Consider the following 21,289-nt stretch of genomic DNA (forward strand, 5'->3'; position numbering starts at 1 on the left):
TAGTGGAATATGAGACTTTGTAAGAAAAAAAAAAAAAATCATCATTTTCCGCTAACTTGTGACAAAAAATAAAAAGTTCTATGAACTCACTATGCCCATCAGCGAATACCTTAGGGTGTGTACTTTCCGAAATGGGGTCATTTGTGGGGTGTTTGTACTGTCTGGGCATTGTAGAACCTCAGGAAACATGACAGGTGCTCAGAAAGTCAGAGCTGCTTCAAAAAGCGGAAATTCACATTTTTGTACCATAGTTTGTAAACGCTATAACTTTTACCCAAACCATTTTTTTTTTTACCCAAACATTTTTTTTTTATCAAAGACATGTAGAACAATAAATTTAGAGCAAAATTTATATATAGATGTCGTTTTTTTTGCAAAATTTTACAACTGAAAGTGAAAAATGTCATTTTTTTGCAAAAAAATCGTTAAATTTCGATTAATAACAAAAAAAGTAAAAATGTCAGCAGCAATGAAATACCACCAAATGAAAGCTCTATTAGTGAGAAGAAAAGGAGGTAAAATTCATTTGGGTGGTAAGTTGCATGAGCGAGCAATAAACGGTGAAGTAGTGTAGGTCAGAAGTGTAAAAAGTGGCCTGGTCTTTCAGGGTGTTTAAGCACTGGGGGCTGAGGTGGTTAAAAGGACTTTTGGATCTCTGAAAAGATTTTTGCATAAAAATATTCCTATTACACTCCCTACACTGTGTGTCCCTTCCTATGCACAGCTCTTCCTAACACTGAGCAATTTAGCGCGGGTTGCGCTACAAACATATATTGCTGCTGTCACACACAATAGTCCTTACAAGTTTTTGTACAAAATAATATTCAATTACACTCCCTACACTCTCTGTCCCTTCCTCTGTCCCTTCCTGACTACGAATGAGCCGAACATGCGTCATTGGATGCTATATAACACCTGATAATGCGTTCTGGCCAGCCAATCACTGTAATGCCAGTAACCAACATGGCTACAGCATTACAGTGAGGGCAGTACTTACCTGCACGTTTATTGGCTGCATAGCAGCCTAGAAATGTGCGGGGAGGAGACTCAAGCATGGTGCTCGAGCACATGTGGTACTCTGCCGAATACCACCATGTGCCGAGCATCGAGATGCTCGAGCCGAACAGGTGTTCGGCCGAGCATGCTCGATCATCACTAGATCCCTCCCCTCTGCTGGGTGAATGTCTTCCTTTCACTACACGAGGTCCAAATCCAAGATGGCCGATTAACCACTGTTTTGCCACAGTACTGCAATCGCTGCAGATTCACACTCTCCAGCAGTGAGTAAATGCACTAAAGTCCCTTGTAGGGGGTTTTACAGGCACCAAAGTAGCTCAGTTCTTGCAGTTTAAGGACACACACGTAATCCTGTTCGTAGATGCAAAAACTTGCAGCGTCTGTACATGCGTCTGCTTTATTTTTTTTTTTTTTTAAGTTAATTTTTAGGGACGCCAGTTGCATTGAAGCAAAAAGGGACAGAGTCCCCTTAAGTAGATGGTGTTGGTGATACCCAGGTGTAGGAATGCCAGAGTGGTGTAATGGTAGCCTACAATGTCCCTTTAGATGTGGCTGTGCACGTGTCACAGTGCTCCTACCTGGATATCCAGGAACCCCAGGCGTTCGTCCGCGGCAGAGTGAATAGGGTGAATAGTTGAGGGATTTGTAGAATGAATTGAGTCCAGACCATGTATATAGTTGTTAGAAGCTTTACTTGAATAAACTTTCGGTATATGATGTCATTGTAGGCGAAACCTTGGGATCTAGTGATCACCAGTCAGTGTGGTTTAATATAAGAACTGTGAAAGAGTCCCACCACACAAAAACAAAAGTTTTAGATTTTAGAAAAACAGACTTTTCAAAAATGAAATTAGTCATAAATGAGTCCTTATCAGACTGGAACGGATTACATGGAGTCCAGGAGAAATGGGACTACTTAAAAGGTGCATTATTGAAGGCAACAGAAAATTGCATTAGACTTGTCAGTAAAAGCAAAAAAAGGAAGAGACCACTGTGGTACTCAGCAGAAGTGGCCCAAATCATTAAAAATAAAAAGCTAGCATTTTGTAATTATAAAAAAAACCCAGAGCAATGAAGATTATGAAATCTACAAGATTAGGCAGAGAGAGGCCAAGCAAGTTATAAGAACTTCTAAAGCGCAGGCAGAAGAAAAACTAGCTCAGTCTATGAAAAAAGGGGATAAGACATTCTTCAGATATATAAATGAAAAAAGGAAATTAAAACAAGGAATAACTAAATTAAAAACAAAGGACGGAAGGTATGTAGAAGAGAATAAAGGGCTAGCCGACTGCCTTAATGAATACTTCTGTTCAGTTTTTACAAAAGAAAAAGAAGGAGAAGGACCTCCACTAGAAAGGATGACTAATAAATCGTATGATGCATGTATCTTTACAGAGGAAGATGTTCTAAGTTTGCTGTCTAAAGTGAAGACAAATAAGTCACAGGGGCCTGATGAGATACACCCAAAATTATTAAAAGAGCTTAGTGGTGAGCTGGCAAAACCGTTAACAGATTTATTTAACCAATCATTAGTAACAGAAGTCGTCCCGGAAGATTTGAAATTGGCAAATGTCGTGCCCATTCACAAGAAAGGTAGTAGGGAGGAATCGAGCAACTATAGACCAGTGAGTCTGACATCAATAGTAGGCAAATTAATGGAAACCCTATTAAAGGATAGGATTGTGGAACATCTAAAATCCCATGGATTGCAAGATGAAAAACAACATGGGTTTACTTCAGGGAGATCATGTCAAACAAATCTTATAGATTTTTTTGACTGGGTGACTAAAATAATAGACGGTGGAGGTGCAGTAGACATCGCATATCTAGATTTTAGTAAGGCTTTTGACACTGTCCCACATAGAAGACTTATCAATAAACTGCAGTCATTGAGCATGGACTCCCATATTGTTGAGTGGATTAGGCAGTGGCTGAGTGACAGACAACAGAGGGTTGTAGTCAATGGAGAACATTCAAAACAAGGTCATGTTACCAGTGGGGTTCCACAGGGATCTGTACTGGGACCAATTTTGTTTAATATCTTCATAAGTGATATTGCAAAAGGCCTCGATGGTAAGGTTTGTCTTTTTGCTGATGACACAAAGATATGTAACAGGGTTGATGTTCCTGGAGGGAAACGCCAAATGGAAAAGGATTTAGGAAAACTAGAGGAATGGTCAGAACTCTGGAAACTGAAATTTAATGTGGATAAGTGCAAGATAATGCACCTGGGGCGTAAAAACCCAAGGGCAGAATATAGAATATTTGACACAGTCCTGACCTCAGTATCTGAGGAAAGGGATTTAGGAGTAATTATTCCAGAAGACTTAAAGGTGGGAAGACAATGTAATAGAGCAGCACGAAATGCCAGCAGAATGCTTGGATGTATAGGGAGAGGTATAAGCAGTAGAAAGAGTGAAGTGCTTATGCCGCTGTACAGAACACTGGTGAGACCTCACTTGGAGTATTGTGCGCAGTACTGGAGGCCATATCTCCAGAAGGATATAGATACTCTAGAGAGAGTTCAGAGAAGAGCTACTAAACTAGTACATGGATTGCAGGATAAAACTTACCAGGAAAGGTTAAAGGACCTTAACATGTATAGCTTGGAAGAAAGAAGAGACAGAGGGGATATGATAGAAACCTTTAAATACATAAAGGGAATCAACTCGGTAAAGGAGGAGAGCATATTTAAAAGAAGAAAAACTACCACAAGAGGACACAGTTTTAAATTAGAGGGGCAAAGGTTTAAAAGTAATATAAGGAAGTATTACTTTACTTAGTGAGTGGTGGATGCATGGAATAGCCTTCCTGCAGAAGTGGTAGCTGCAAATACAGTGAAGGAGTTTAAGCATGCATGGGATAGGCATAAGGCCATCCTTCATATAAGATAGGGCCGGGGGCTATCCATAGTATTCAGTATATTGGGCAGACTAGATGGGCCAAATGGTTCTTATCTGCCGACACATTCTATGTTTCTATGTTTCATTAGAGAAACAATCTTCCAACTTTGTCTTGGTTACCAGCAGGTTTTAGCATAAAATGGCAGACTATGACAATCTCACTCTGCTATGCTGACAGGCTTAAATAGGAACTTTTCCTTTGCTATATGCTGCAATTTCTCTCTCTGTGGTCTGTCTCTTGATTAGAGCACTTTTCCTTTTCTGTAAGAGGCTCCAAGCTGTGTCCTCTACATCCAGCAGATCTGAAGGTCCTCTGCTGGCTTACTTTGCTTAGCTGGGGTAAGCCAGGACTTTCCCCTAGAAGGGGGGGGGGGGGGGAAGCTGAACTGACCTCTGACCAACTAGTCTGCTCCCTTCCTGAGTGAGGGTCAGAATGGAGAGAGGGTTTCATTCTCCCCAACAAGTAGCACTGCCGAGTCTGCTGCCACCTCTGGTGAAACAGGTACATTACATGAACACAACAGTTTCAAACATAGGAAATGCACAATATGGAGGACCTAGGGAAAATATATAGATTGACACCTTACCTGCATACACAGATAGGAGAAGGGCGTAGGAGTGGTAATGCGACTCGGGGCGTTAAACATCCTTTCCCTTGTCTGGGTGTCCTCCACCTCTGTATCCTTCTCCGTGTCCCTCTGTGGGTGTCCTCCTCCTCTGCAGCCTTCTCCATCTCCCTTCCTGAGTGTCCTCCCCCTCTAAAGTCTTCTCCTTGTCCCTTCCACAGTGTCATCCTCTTCTTTATTCTTATCCCGCTCCCTCCCTGGGTGTCCTCCTCCTCTGAGTCCTTCTCCTTGTCCCTCACTGGGTGTTCTCCTCCACCAAATCCTTCTCCTTGTCCCTGCCTGGGTACCTTCCTCCACTGCATCTGTAATGCCCTGGAGAGGGGGTACTGTGTGGACATTTGCCCCTGTTTCCCCTATGCAAGGTTATAAACTTCTTACTTTGCTTCACTTGAAAGGATTAACTTGCACTGTTTTAATACTATGTAACTGCATTTTGTATGTATGCTGTGATATATATCCTGTTCATTTGCACTGTATTTTCAAGGCTCTGTGGAAAGGGTTAATGAATACTGAGAGACTTTTGGGACTTTGCATAAGAAGCTGGTAATTTTCCACAGCTATCATAGGCTTTAAAGAAGAGCATGTTTTGGAGGGACGGTGTGCAAAACGTACCATCCCGACAATCTGCTGATCACTGGCAGAGGAGACCACTGCATTCCCCTCAGAGTATGGGGAGGAGCAAACGCTAATGCCATACAGAGTAGTTGTTTCCCAGCAGCAGATCGAGTTTTCACTGCACAATCTGCCACCGGGAAGCGAGGATTTTTGTGCTGCACTAATGATCCGATTTCTCGGCGGTTTGCTCATTCGTTACACCGCCCAATCATTGCTAATTAGTGTTGCTATGAATGCTCGTTAGCGATGATCTTTTCAATTCTTGGCCTGTATAAAGGGCCCTTAACTGTGATCTCTCCCTCCTTATCTGTTCTGTGCGCTCTGGAACTGAAAACAAACATAATGGGAAGTAAGGTAAAGGAGATCACAGCAGTACAGTGCTGGAAGAAGGGAGATGACTCTAATTCTGAGTGAAATGCATCTAGTTGTGCAGTGAAACAGGGAATAATATGGCTGAGGAAGATTTTTAGGGAAGTCCAAAAAACACTTGTTCCTTCATCACATGACCATTTTTTATTCCCGTTTACGGGCCGTTTTTTGCATTACGTATACGGTCTGTATACAAAACCATTCATTTCAATGGTTTCCGCAAAAAAAAACGAATGTACTCCGTATGCATTCCATTTCCATATTTCCATTTTTCCGTTCCGTTGAAAGATAGAACATGTCCTATTATTGCCCGCAAATCATGTTCTGTGGCTCCATTCAAGTCAATAGATCCGCAAAAAAAAAAAGAACACATACGGAACTGCATCCGTATGTCTTCCGTATCCGTTCCATTTTTGCGGAACCATCCATTGAAAATGTTATGCCCAGCCCAATAGTTTCTATGTATTTACTGTATATGCCATATGGAAAAACGAACAGAAAAACGGAACCAAAATAGAAACTCAACGGAAACAAAAAATGGAAAAACGGATCCAGAAAAAACGGGCAAAGCAAAACAAAAAAGCCATATGGTCGTGTGAAAGAGGCATCACAGTTATGATTGTCCAAAGAAGCAGAGAAACAGAGAAATGATTTTTTTTCCTGAAACCTCAGGTACGCTTTCAGCCTAAGTCCGGTAAGATCTGAAGGTTAAGTTGTCATGTCCAACACCACCCCCCCCCCCCCCCCCCCCCCCCCCCACAATATCTTCTGATCCAGTGGTTTAGATTCATGATGTCACATGTGCAGCTTTATGATGTCATCACATTCTGTAGCAGCTAGGGATGAGCGAATCGACTTTGGATGAAACATCTGAAGTCGATTCGCATAAAACATTGTTTCAATACTGTACGGAGCGAGCGCTCTGTACAGTATTAGAATGTATTGGCTCCGATGAGCCGAAGTTATTACTTTATGACTTTGCATAATAACTTCAGAAATTGATATATATTGTAAAAAAACATTTCCTGTTCGGGAAATGTTTTCTTTACAGTACAAATTAATTTATGAAGTTATTGCGCGAAGTCTCCCGAGACTTCGCAAAGCAATAACTTTGACTCATCGGAGCCAATACATTCTAATACTGTACGGAGCTCCTGTGAATCGACTTCAGATGTTTCATCCGAATCTCGATTCACTCATCCCTAGTGAGAATATAATAGGTGATGGGTGCGACTCTTCCTGTTTTGTGTTGATTATTCAGGGATCCTCTGTCACAGATGTTTCCTTTTCTTATCAGTTTCTGTTTCTGTTTTTGCTTCTTCTCTTCGGCAGGCTCCACCATTTTCGGGGTGACTGCGCTGGTCACATGGGGAACCGCAGCTATAAACCCTAAGTTTCCCTACTTTATTCTGTAGACAGTATGAGCGTTTTATTTCTGGCACAGGTCATGTGATCCGGTTATTAGCCGATCATATTGTCGGCCTTGGTCCGTGTTTACACTGTACTTTCTCCTTTGTCATCTGATCTATGCTGTGTATGTCTGACATTCATACAGATGTAGCAGAGCTGGATTTGCCCTATAACTGCGTTGCTCAAACATTACCCTCTGAGCACAGATAATGCTGTAAGCGTTTCCGAAATTCCAAAGTAAACCACAGATAGCTTATCACGATGAAACTTTGAGATATAGCAGAGCTGATTGTGTCATGTGATGCACCTCTATGAGTGTCAGACCACATATATTCCTTCCTTGTAACGTTTCTTTTTTTTCTCTCCTGGATATTTTTGTGTTAAGGCTGCCATTCCAAATGAAGGCTCTGCTCATTTCTTCAAACTAGAAGAGGATATCACCTGCTCCATCTGCCTCCAGGAGCTCAGTGACCCGGTTTCTATCACCTGTGGTCACACCTTTTGTAAAACCTGCATCTCTTCCTACTGGGCCACCCCACAACCCCAGCGTCATCGAAGTCCAGAGTGCAGAAAAGTCTGTCCTAGAGACCAGCTGATTCCGGCCTACCGCCTCCAGCACCTGGTGTCCAAGGTTCAGCTGGTTGTGAAAGAAGAGCAGTCCAAAATGGTGGGTGAAAGCGAGTTGTCAGAGCAGAGTGTGATGGTGCGCGGTCAATAACAAACCTTAGTGATGACTATTATTTAGTTGTATCTGGTGCAAAGTCCACACCTCACGGTACAGCACAGATCTGTAACAGTTTGTCAGGACACCATGTCCAAAACTGTATAATGTGGGTTATTAGAGAATAGAAGGGACCGCCATGGGCACCTCAACCACACCAGTGATATTAGTCGAAGATCAATGAACTAGAGTCAACTTCCTCTTTCCAAAGGGGAAAGTAATTCACTTCACTGATGTCTTAGGTGGGTTCACAATGGAGAAGCCTAAGGGTCGTCTCAACTGCCAGGTCACTTGGCACTGCCTGAATTGCAACCCACTTAGTAGACATGGAATATAAGCATCGGCTTTATCTCAAGATCTATGTAGAAATATAATCTTTATTTTGCATAAATTTGTCCCCAGAATCCTGCACGTCCCCTCCAGTTGGTCTACACAGACACAACATGCAAGATGTGGCTGGATGAATTCGCTGTGGACAGATGCTTTTTGGACAGTGAGATCTCTGATTACCCCCTGTGCCTCATCTGTGTGATCGGAGAGAAGAGAGGAGGAAAATCCAGCTTGCTGAATTATATTCTGAGAGCTCTTCACAGACTGGTAAGGAGCTATAACCTGCAGTATACAAGGCCACATCCTACAATACATGACCAGCGATAAAACTGTCCTCTTCATCACCTTCCTGTCCAGGCAGTGCTTGAAGTGGGCCGGAACGCGGCGGTACTCAGTACCGCCACTTCCAAAAATTGCCCTGGAGAGTACCAGCACCTCTCCGTGCGCCCAGTACGTGGGTTTCCGGTACCGGAGCGCAGCGGAGAGCTGGCAGTATCTCCTCCCTAATGTCGTTGGCTGGGCAGCTAGTGGAGGGGGGCGGGTCGTTGCAGAGTACGGCTCAGGCTGGCGCAGGCAGGGAGTTGACCTCACGTTAGGTGACGTCAACTCCTTCCCGCGCGCCTGTGAGGAGCGATCAGTGCGGCGACCAGTGACTGGTCCTCCTTGGAGTCAGGAGTCGGACGGTGCAGCAAAGAACATCGACTTTGCTTTGGAATCCAACTTCTGAAGAGTACTGGTGAGTGACAGGCACCCCCCCTCCCCCCACACACATTAGTTCCTCTCTGTACCAGTACCCCCCCCCCCCCCTGGCAGGGGGGTACTGGTACAGAGAGGAATTAATGTGTGTGATGGGGGGGGGGGGGGGGGGTCTGATGTGCAGGGGGGTACTGGTACAGAGAGGAACGAATGTGCGGTGGTGGGGGGGGGGGGGTACTGGTACATAGAGGAACTAATATATATGTGTCTGATGGGTGGGTCTGATGTGTAGGGGGCCCCTGCACATCAGACCCCCCCATCACACACATATATATTAGTTCCTCTATGTACCAGGACCCCCCCCCACCACCGCACATTCGTTCCTCTCTGTACCAGTACCCCCCTGCACATCAGACCCCTGCACATTACTTTTTAATACTGTACTGTATGTGTATATATATATATATATATATATATATATATATTTTAATACTGTACTGTAATATAAGCTCTACCTCTTTACATAAATGGTATTATCATTACCAAGAAATAAAGCTAAGTCTGAGACAAATGTCGGTCATAGACCCATAGAAAGTATATGTACATGATCAGGATGAGATACTGAGCAACATGTAACAGTTTAGTTTTTTTTGGGTGATCTGACAGGTACGCTTTATTTTATGTACATTTTGTACAACATTTTGTTCAATACCCTTTTGCACATTTTATTTATGTTCAGTAGCTCTTTCTACAGTAGCTCTTTTTCAGGGTACTTTCTAAGGGTATTTTCATGCTCAGTATTGGGGGGGGGAGCACCGGCGCCTAATAGAGTACCGGCACCTCTTTTGGCCCACTTAAAGCACTGTGTCCAGGGTCAGGTACCAGGCTTGTGTTTTCTCCAACCCAGGGCTAAAAAAAATTGTTTGTATACAGGAAGAGGGGGGGACCATTGTGTGTTTACACTGCCATCCAGAAGTTCTGTTCTTGAGAGGGATCAATCTTTTGTATAGGACATGCCCCTCCTCACCGAACCAGGACCACTTCAGAAAACTTAATAGGATGGTGGTTGACAACCACTCGTTGTCCATTTATGAGGACATGTGCTTCCAAGCCACCCGGTTAGACACAAGGAATCCTGATCTGGGATGAAGCTGAGCTCAGGTCTGCTCTTCCATCATGAGTGAATGGGAAAATGACACAACCGTCCTTGGTCCTCATCTACTGCTAATAGAGTCTGAATGTTGTGTAAGATAGATGTCTGTCAAGCTTTCATTCAGTCAACAGCTTTCTCTCCTGACCCCTCCATACGTATGCACACTCATCTCAGCTTATCATGTGTCCTGTAAGGGCGGAGAGGAAAAATCCAGTGCCAGACGCCTACATTCCCTTCCAGACACCTTAGTCCCCTCCAGACTCCTCTCGCAGCAGCTTATATCTTAAGAACATATGATTGGGCATGTTGAAATAAAAAAGCCTGATCCTTTTTCTACCCAACCTTTTCCATCTGAGGAGAGTCAATACACCTCCATACACATTAGGTCAGTTGGTCCTGCTACAGTCAACAGGTTCATCCAGCATTTATCTACGGTCTATGACCTCCATAACTCCACAGATCTCCTCCCCTCGTGTTCTCAGCGCATTCACCCTGCCCCATGATCTCATTAAATTCATCTTTCTGTGTGCAGGAGAAGGGTCAGCCGGTCAGCTTAGGGGAAGAAGATGAGGCCCTCAAAGGGTTTGACTGGAGATCTGGGACAGACAATATCACCAAGGGGCTATGGGTGTGGAGTAGCCCATTCATCCTGAAGAAGAACGGAGAGAAGGTAAGGAGCCCAGTGTTTCTCTCTCCTTGGTCTCCACCATGAATGGCAGGTGATGTCTTTATCTGTTAGCTGCACAGGAACAAACATATCGGAGCTTCGGACAGAGCTTCATCCACAATGTGGACAGATCATTGAACGAGAAGACTCTTGTGTGTATATATAGCTTCAAACAGCTTCAGATTTAGTCCAGCTCACACAACTGAGGGCTTGTTACCATGTACCAACATAAGTAAGAGCTATCAGCCTGGTGTATATGATAGGAGATGTGTGCTGCTGCTGTACTTCATTCACAGGGGATGGTCTACACTGATACATTGTAACAAACCCTCTGTGGCTATTCTAATGACTCCGGTGAATCTGGTTCCCCACTTTTTTCTTTTCAGACTTATGGGATTTTCATGATCTCAGATATGGTCTTAAGTTATGATAACTTTTCTCTTCATAGATGGCCGTGTTTGTTCTGGACACAGAGGGGTCACTGGACATTGAGAGCAATCAAGAGACCTGTATCAAGCTGTCCGCCCTGTCCATGCTGCTCAGCTCCTACCTGGTAGGTGGCTCTCAGTCTATGTGGAGATCTTCTCTTTCACCTCATTCTTGGAGATCTGGAGGGGATTGGAGGTTTTGGGTTGCTGTCTGGGGTAAATCAGCCATAATGGAAGAACCTAACTCAGATGGTGAAGCTCACCATACAACTTAGACCATTTTCTGACAACTGAAAAGAACCCCGTCAATAGAAGCCCCACTGCACCCATTGACCAGGGCAGAGGATGATTTGCAATTTATGGCATCCAGAAATGCAACCATAAACCGACTAACTATGAACAACAAGTTATTCAGAATACACCCTTCTGTAGTGTGTGGACTTCCATAGGGCCTGCCCATTCTGCCACATAGAATGGTACAGCGGATGTTCCACCACAGAACTGCAGTATAAATGAGCTTTGGTAATTCCACTGCAGAGACTCCATCTCCTCCATACCGTGCGGTTATACTCTTAGATAGACCTGTTTCTGGGAGAAATTTCTGCAGCTGAAAATTTTGTTCCGTTTACATGACTAGGGGGAGTTACATGAGTGCACCACACGTACCGATGCCTCTCTCTCCTGTATCTCCAGTATGGCGGGGGTGATGTCATTTCACTCGCTCCCCCAGGGAGTTGACAGGATGGAATCACATCTTGTAGTGGGGGGTGATGGGGTTTACACCTGTTACGGGCTCTTTGTGAACGTCTCCCAATGTAATCTTTGTTCAGATCTTCAACGTAACCAAAAGCTTGAAAAAAACGGAGCTGGATTACCTTGAGGTACGGCGCAAATCTCTTTAAATATCCATGTTGTTGGTGTCAGTCCCTGAGTGTCATCTACAGTCTTGTGAAGCTTCATCAGATCCTCGATCAGAAGTTTATGTCCAGAGAACAGTTGTTTGTTGTGTTGTCACAATGTGTCAGTCACTGGAATAAAGGCACCTCTCTCCGTGCGACCTGCTGGATGAGATGGACTGGACTGACCATGATGATTTCCATGTCTTTTCAGATGTATCTCCACGTTTCGGAGCTGACTGGGGAATCTTTTTCTCTACAATATCTACAGGTGACTACTGCTCTGTGTCATTCTGTCCACACATCATCTTCTGACCTCTTCTCAATGTCTTGTGGGATATGTGGGGTCAATTTCCTGAAATATAGGTCTTTCTTGGCTGATATTCATGAAACAACCCTTAGTTTAGGGATGGCCAACCTGCGGCTCTCCAGCTGCTGTAAAACTACAACTCCCACCATGCCCTGCTGTAGGCAGTGAGGGCATGCTGGGAGTTGTAGTTTTGCAACAGCTGGAGAGCCTCAGGTTGGCCATCCCTGCCTCAGTTGATCCTCCATGCCTACGGCTTCAATGTCACCATCTTTTAATCTCTGAACTTCTCGTCTGAGTCTCTTCTGAATCTGCTTGGGATCCTGCTGAGATTACCGGCCATTGTCAGCTAGGGTAGTAGAACTTCAGGATGACCAAGCAATATTCTAGTAGATAGGTCAGGGGTGTATGGAGAGGTGATAGACACGAGCAGGGGGCAATACTTTGTTTTATTCCCCTGTCTCTGTACCCACTGACCACAATTCTTCCAATGCAGCGGACCAGACTGCAGGGAAAACACGTGATGCTACGGTGGGCCGATGGGGGTAGTAGTTCAATTGTACTCACGGTTAGAAGAGCCTCCCTGGGCCGGCGTGCAGTGATCGGGAAGACAGCACGAAATCTCCCGGGCACTCATCATTGCATGGAACACCAGCCAGATGGTAGTTGAGGTGTTCTTGATGGTAGTGGGGTGTTTAAGGTGCTTTTGCGTCTGGGCCCCTGTGTTCGTGACTGCAGCACCGTAAGGTGAAAATGTTGAGTGTAGTAGTTTAAATGATTAGGAGTCGGTTATAATCAAACAGTTGAACATTTACTGAATCAATTGTCTTTAGGTAGTCAGTACAGATACAGTTCATTTGTATGATATAAGTGATGACTCAGAAATAGGTTCAGTAGTATTCCTTTTATCAGGTTTAGGCAGTTGTCAGTTAAGGAGTTCTCTTTAGAGTTGACACTTTACAGGCAAGACTTCTGTAATTACTCTAAGTCCGAACTCTAGTAGCACTCTGGTACTAAATATACTGTTTTCTAATTATCTTGAGCTATCCAATAAGGGCGATCTCCCTCATGGCAGGCAAACTCTCTGCTTCATTATTTGCAGGATGCTCTCCTGAATTATTCAGGCTCACTATATCCCGGAAGGCTTCTAGTGAAATTGGATAATTCTGCGCACTAATCATCCATTCATGTCCCGACACTCTTAGAGTTGCTCTCAGGCACTGGTGCTAGTAAAGTCCATAGGCTAGGTTCAGTTTTCACCTTCACTAGGCTTGCTTCATATTTAGACATAGACTTACTGTCTGGTGCTTGACTGCTGTAACTACTCTTAGTTTGTCCTCTCCAGGCTTGATCAGGTCCCGGAGGAAAGAGATTGCAGCTACATGGTGGATAAAGCCTGTTTCTCTCCTCCATTAACTTTCTTCTCTCTCTCTCTCTCTGCTTCCTCCTCCTTGAACTAACTTCCTCTCTGTATCAGCATACCCTAGCTATATATAGTATGTGACACCAGCACCACCTAGGGGCGAGTGGGTATAATGACATTGCCAGCCTGATAAATAGATAATACCATACATTGCAAATACATTAGAAATAAGCAGCTGTTTAAAGTGTCCCTTTTACACACATATGTGGGACGCTGCACCAACAACCCCTGCTGTCCTTCCATAACCTCCTGTACCCCACCTTCATTCCGTTCCTTAGGTCCATCCTCCCATGAGATGTTATTAGAATTTGATGTTTTATATTTCAGCACTTGAATATTCTGGTTCGTGACTGGCAGGGCAACAACTGTGGACGAGAAGCTGCTAAGTCCTACATAGAGCATGAGACTAAGGTATGATGGGGGCAACCGTAGATATCACATCCAGCCAACCAATCAGAATTCATGACAACTCAGTGATTTTTCATGTTTCCTCAGCAGAATCGGGGCCCTAGGCTTTATTCTGACCAGGGGCCACATCTGCATGGTGGAATATGTTCTTGTGTTTTTACACACAACCATAGGGCCTGGAGATTGGATTGTGATTTACTGGGGGCAGGAATGATGGGAGTGATTACATTATGTACCAATCATTGGCTGAGCAGACAGTCCAAGCCACTTTTGGCAAATCAAAGAGATTTGGAAGTGGAGAGTGAGCAGCGGGGACCGTAGCAGCGGTGGAGTAACAGAAGTGACTGTAGCGACAGTAGTGTAACAGTGGGGACCATAGCGGTGGTGGAGTAACAGCAGTGACTGTAGGGGTGGTGATGTAACAGTAGGGACCATAGTGGTGGTGGAGTAACAGCAGTGACTCTAGCAGTGGTGGAGTGACAGGACAGTAGCAGAGGTGAAGGAATAACAGTGAAGACCGTAGAGGCGGTGGTGTAACAGTGAGGACCATAGCAGTTGTGGAGCAAAAGCGGTGACTCTAGTAACAGTGAGTACAGTAGCAGTAATGGGTTAACAGCAGTGACTGTAGAGGTGGTGGAGTGACAGTGGGGACAATAGCAGTGGTGGAGTTACAGTAGGGACCATAGCGGTGGTGGAGTGACAGTGGGGACGGTAGCAGTGGTGGAGTGACAGAGGGACCATATCGGTGGTGGAGTGACAGTGGGGACGGTAGCAGTGGTGGAGGGACAGTGGGGATGGTAGCAGTGGTGGAGTGACAGTGGGGAATATAGCGGTGGTGGAGTAACAGTGGGGACCATAGCGGTGGTGGAGTGACAGTGGTGACCATAGTGGTGGTGGAGTGACAGTGGGGACCATAGCGGTGGTGGAGTGACAGTGGGGACGGTAGCAGTGGTGGAGGGACAGTGGGGACCATAGCGGTGGTGGAGTGACAGTGGGGACCATAGCGGTGGTGGAGTGACAGTGGGGACCATAGCGGTGGTGGAGTGACAGTGGGGACCATAGCGGTGGTGGAGGGACAGTGGGGACCATAGCGGTGGTGGAGTGACAGTGGGGACCATAGCGGTGGTGGAGTGACAGTGGGGACCATAGCAGTGGTGGAGTGACAGCAGTGACTCTAGTGGTGGTGGAATCACAGTGGGATGGTGGCAGTGGCTGGAGCTCAGTGAGGTGAATAATTGTTGTTTTTATCCCATTTCTTCCCCCGGAAAACGCCTTTAATTGTGAAACTGATCCGACCCTTTGGTCTTGGAGATTACTGGGAGGAGTACAGGACTGTAATAATGGAAATTTGCACAGGCAGCGGGTAATCATGGGTGATCGTGGGCGATGTATGAACCTGGGGTTTCCAGACAGAGAGTTTTATGTCTTTCCTTTGTAGAAATTACAGAAGAGTCAGAAAAACCACCGTGTGCTGGAGACTCTGCGCAGTCCGTCCGTCAGCGGCTTCCTCCTGCCTAATCCGGGGAAAACTTTCCTGAGATCAAGTCAGGGGCAGCTTTCAGGTAAGATGGCTGCTTAATGGGACGGCCACTGTACAGAGCAGGAAAGGTGTGAACCACCACTGATGGAACGATTCTACGGACCAGAACAGGGAGAGCTGCTGCAAGGAGGAAAACCTACACAGGAGCTCGAGGAGCCCGAGCTGCATCTCAGTAACAAGAGGATGACAGGACTCTCATCATTGTTTGATGATGAGGGTGATGATACTAGGAAATTCACCTGTGTACAACTTTGGTAGTCTCCTCATGTCACCATAACTTCCTGCAGGTTATAGTCCACACTATCACATTTGATGACGATGATGATGATACGTCTCTTAATTCACAGACATGGATGACGACTTCAGGGGTCACCTGACAACGTACGTCTCAGACCTCGTGGAAGGACTCTGGTTACACCGTAAAACTGACGTCCGCAGCGAGAGGATCACGTGTGGCCATTTGGGAGGAATGCTGAAGGTTGGACACAAAACATTAATAATCCTATCACATAGGAGGACATCACCGGTCATTATAACGGCGTCTACACCTGTAGTAATGTGGTAGAGAAGCCGGAGAGCTGCGGGATGCATACTGGAGACGCCTGCTCTCTCCTCCCCAGAGACCCTATAGCAATCTATAGGTGCCGGGCTGAGAAGGTTCTGAGAATAAAATCCATACTGAATGTCCCCGTCTAAACCAGGTCATGAGAGGTCCAGCATTCAGCAGAGAATACATGTATAATATATCCTAATTGAGCTCTGATTTTCTGGTACAGAACTCCAAATCCCCTACATGGCAAAATACACATTTCCTGTTGGCTCAAAAGGCACATGAGATTCTGGTGGGGGGTTAATCCAACAGTATTTTGGGGGGAATCTATAGGTATCTAGATTACCCGTTACGTCCCAGGTCTAGTGGTCTCTGTGTGGTCTGGCTGCAGGCTACCTACTAGATTCTTCCCAAGTAGCAGAGGAGAACTCGATTTTGTGAACACTGGCTGTAATGAGCAGTCATACATAGATAGGTGTGGAGAGAGACCTCTACGGCTTCATCAGGGGAGTTTAGGTTGTGGACAACCCAAACTCCCCTGATGAAGCAGATGCATCAGTTAAACATGTAGGGAGGTTTTGCTCATGCGCATCATATTTCAGGCAAGGAACCATTCTTTCATCTCTGGCACGGGATAGAGCTTCCTAACTAACAGACCTACAGAATCTACCTCAAGATAGAAGTGAGTGGGCAACTTTAGTGTGCATTCTCCCCCTGTCTCGTTCCCCCACTTAGGGTTGTAAGAAAGAAGCAAGGGAAGACCCTAGGGGTGGAAGAGGTCTCTCTCCGCACCTATGTATGACTGCTCATTAAAGCAAGTGCTCACAAAATCGAATACTCCTTTATTTCGGACTAATCCAATAGGTAACCTGCAGCCAGACCAAACAGGGACGACTGGACCTAGGACGTACTGACTAATCGAGACACCTATAGATTCACCCCAAAATACTGGTGGATCGACCCCCCCCACCAGAATCTCATGTGCACTTCACTCCAATATCAGATGATAGACGTGATCTCTACGCCATAAAATAATAGTGACAGCGGTACCCCAATAGTTTTAATGATCTATCTTCTTAACATTTGACTTTTATAGTCTGAAAAACATCATGAAGGTTAAGGTCGGACATGAATCCTAATATTGAGGTGTGACATTTACCTACAGAGATTGCTGTACAAGCTGTAATTCACAATGTGCGGTTTCTAGATTAGTACAGTAGCGTAGTTACATTTGTAGGTCAATGGCATTTATGTCCTGCTAGAATCTGTTACAATGTATCAGTGCAGGTAAGAGCTATCAGACAGGAGCGATATTTGTGCTGCTGTCACAGAGGATTGTCAGCCTCACACATTGTAACAAACCATCAGCAGTGAGGTTTTCAGCCTCGGGATGTAACAGGAAGGTTGATGTGTTTGTAGAGGGTTTCTTCGCTCTTTTAATTGTGTTTTATTACATTTCAGGATTTTGTCCGCACTTTGCAGAGAGAACACTTCAGCTGTGCATCCCCAGTAGAGGTAAGAGTGTAATGTCACGTATAGCCACTGGAGGCAGCGCATCCCAGTCCCAGATGAGGATGATGTCACCGCACCCCTGATCTGTATGATCTATGGCCACCTGGATCACAGCTCCAACTGGTCCAGAGTCCAAACTATTCAAATGTAGGAGGTTGTAAAGTGCCTTTGTCATGAGACGTTGGGATTCGGATGTTTCTTAAAATGTCTCTGAAAAAGTCTCCTAAAGAATAAGATGAGGTCCAGCAAGTTATGAGCGTTCTATTAGTTTTCGGCAGCTTTTCTTTGTGCCATTTCTTTTTATCCTCGTTTGTGCAGTTCTGACAAAGGCCACTAGATGTCAGCACCTCATCCCATATGCCCTATATTCACAGGGTGACATCACCCACATTAACTCCTCGTTCTCTTCCTCCAGATGTATTATTCACTTGAAAACCACAAAAATATAAAGACCACGGTAAAGAAATTCAAAGATTTTGTCGAAATAGTGGTAAGAATAATATCGGTCAATATATTCCATATCTCCATGCACTGAGCTGATTATTGGGGAGTACTTAAAGGGGTTGTCTAGAATTAGAAAAACATGACAGATTTTATTTTAGAAACAGCGCCGTCTAGGGGCTGTGTCTGGTATTGCAGCTCAGTCCACAGACGGGGTTGGCGCTGTTTGGAAGTCGCCATGTTTTTTAATCCAGTACAATCTCTTTAGCTTTTCCTCTACACGTCTGGTCTACAGTGGACGCTTCCCGTGGTTCGGCCTGTGCAGCAGCCGCTCCTGGGTCGACCACGTCCTAAATTATTAATGATGACCACTGGCCTCTTTCTGGTGCATTGGTTGTCACAGCTCCTCCCCTTTTACCATCACTACTGAATACTAATACCATTGTGTAGAAAGTCTGTATTAAAGGGAATGGATAGACAGTTCTCATCATGGTGACTGGTCTGATGTCACAGTGCATTCATGATGTCACCCTAATTAAGGAGTGGACTCATGATGTCATTAGATAGGGGTGGAATCATGATGTCATCAGATAGGAGTGGACTCATGATGCCATCAGATAGGAGTGGACTCATGATGCCATCAGATAGGAGTGGACTCCTGATGTCATCAGATAGGAGTGGACTCCTGATGTCATCAGATAGGAGTGGACTCATGATGCCATCAGATAGGAGTGGACTCATGATGCCATCAGATAGGAGTGGACTCCTGATGTCATCAGATTGGAGTGGACTCATGATGTCATCATTCCTGCACAGATTGGAAACTCTTTGGTTGGTGATGACCCTCTCTCTGTACTGCTCTGTATGTAGCCCACTAATCCCAAACAATGAACTCTGACCTCTGTGTGTCCTCTTTAGGCTCCAATCAATTCTTCAACATTTAAGATCTTGGGGGTCAGGACCTCTAAGATGAGTGAGAAGGTCAATGCGGAGGCGTCTCGTCTTCTGGATGAGTATGAGCAGAGTCTGAAAGGCACCGACGTAGCAGCGAGGACAGACTTCAAGAAGGAGATGAAGGTGGTTCTGGACCAAGAAGTGAAAAAATTCTGTGATGAATACTCTGAGCGCTTCACAAAATGTGCGGTGGGGATCGGGTGTGCCGTGGGTGGTGGGGTCCTCGGTGTGGCTGGAGGCATTGCGGGAGCAGCTGTGGTGGGAACAGTCCTGGCTGTGGAAGCTGCGGCTGTACTGGGCAGCACAACTGTCGCCATGGTCACGGGTGCAGTTGGAGGGTCGGTCACACTAGGAGCCGTCGGAACTGGAGTCGGAGCCGGTGTAGGGAAGGTAATAGGACTTAGCGAGGAGAACAAGAGTCAGAAAACTGAGGATACCGGCAATGATGATGCAGCAACATCAGAAGACACCCAAGAGCTGGTGCCAAAGCCAACATTGTAGCCGATGACACCAGGCAGAAGAGACATGGCCCACTGAGACTCTGGGTCAACACTGTAGACAAATGTAATCTTCTATAGATTTTATGGACACTTGTGGCCCCTTCATTTGTCTTACAAGGGGCCCAATCCTTTCTGATTCCCCGAGATACAATGCTCTGGTGGTGGTTTTTCCATGTAGGGAGCGCTCTACATATTATTATATGTGGATTTATATAGGACGACCACGAGGAGTAATAGAACACTGGCCGCTGATGGGGACTCCCATACAAAAAGTTATATAAGTGACGGTTCCGGGGGCAGTGGAACGCACATCACATGACCACACAGCTTCCATTGAGGTTAATGCAGAGTTACTATACACATGTTGTTACCCCTCCACCAGGGAAAGGAGGGGGGGGGGTCTTGTGACCTCATTCTCAGGGTCTGTGGGGTGCCCAGAGGTTGGACTCCCATAATCGATTCCATTCCATTACAAACCCTAGCGGTTTCTGCACTGTGCAATATGTGGAGTCACGAGATTTGCGATGCCTCAATGAATATCTGTAATGAGATTTTACTATATTTTCTGAAAATAAAAATAAATTTATATATTAAAATAACAAACTGAGAAACGTTTTCAACAAATGATGTAATAATGAACCAACATGTCAGCCGCGTACATTACTGAAGGTAGTGGGTCAGAGGCACAACCGTAAAGAGTGTGACTGTACAACTGGGAAAGGAATGGACAGAGATCTAATTATGTGCAATTCTCTTCTTCTGTAACCTTCTAATTGATGTTGTTTACTTCTTGTTTGTGGTTCTGCAGCAAATTCCAATGTGGTTTTCTGTGCTGAAAAATTCCACAATATCTCTATACACTCACCTAAAGAATTATTAGGAACACCTGTTCTATTTCTCATTAATGCAATTCTCTAGTCAACCAATCACATGGCAGTTGCTTCAATGCATTTAGGGGGGGTGCTCCTGGTCAAGACAATCTCCTGAACTCCAAACTGAATGTCAGAATGGGAAAGAAAGGTGATTTAAGCAATTTTGAGCGTGGCATGGTTGTTGGTGCCAGACGGGCCGGTCTGAGTATTTCACAATCTGCTCAGTTACTGGGATTTTCACGCACAACCATTTCTAGGGTTTACAAAGAATGGTGTGAAAAGGGAAAAACATCCAATATGCGGCCGTCCTGTGGGCGAAAATGCCTTGTGGATGCTAGAGGTCAGAGGAGAATGGGCCGACTGATTCAAGCTGATAGAAGAGCAACGTTGACTGAAATAACCACTCGTTACAACCGAGGTCTGCAGCAAAGCATTTGTGAAGCCACAACACGCACAACCTTGAGGCGGATGGGCTACAACAGCAGAAGACCCCACCGGGTACCACTCATCTCCACCACAAATAGGAAAAAGAGGCTACAATTTGCATGAGCTCACCAAAATTGGACTGTTGAAGACTGGAAAAATGTTGCCTGGTCTGATGAGTCTCGATTTCTGTTGAGACATTCAAATGGTAGAGTCCGAATTTGGCGTAAACAGAATGAGAACATGTATCCATCCTCTGATGGCTACTTCCAGCAGGATAATGCACCATGTCACAAAGCTCCAATCATTTCACATTGGTTTCTTGAACATGACAATGAGTTCACTGTACTAAAATGGCCCCACAGTCACCAGATCTCAACCCAATAGAGCATCTTTGGGATGTGGTGGAACAGGAGCTTCGTGCCCTGGATGTGCATCCCTCAAATCTCCATCAACTGCAAGATGCTATCCTATCAATATGGGCCAACATTTCTAAAGAATGCTATCAGCACCTTGTTGAATCAATGC

At 45.1% G+C, this 21,289-nt stretch overlaps 1 protein-coding gene across 5 annotated transcripts in view; it reads left to right on the top strand.

Moving 5' to 3' along the window:
- The window catches only part of LOC121007698 (RING finger protein 112-like), a 289,373-nt gene extending 269,362 nt beyond the window's left edge, over positions 1 to 20,011 (top strand). For all 5 annotated transcript variants that reach the window (XM_040439813.1, XM_040439815.1, XM_040439812.1 and 2 more), the window contains one exon: positions 18,931 to 20,011. In XM_040439813.1, coding sequence (XP_040295747.1) covers positions 18,931 to 19,467 — 537 coding nt within the window. In that variant the 3' untranslated portion in view covers positions 19,468 to 20,011. The remainder of the gene's footprint in view (positions 1 to 18,930) is intronic.
- The last annotated feature ends 1,278 nt before the right edge of the window (positions 20,012 to 21,289 follow it).

This window comes from Bufo bufo, chromosome 7 (genome assembly GCF_905171765.1).
Source record: "Bufo bufo chromosome 7, aBufBuf1.1, whole genome shotgun sequence".
Taxonomy (NCBI): domain Eukaryota; kingdom Metazoa; phylum Chordata; class Amphibia; order Anura; family Bufonidae; genus Bufo; species Bufo bufo.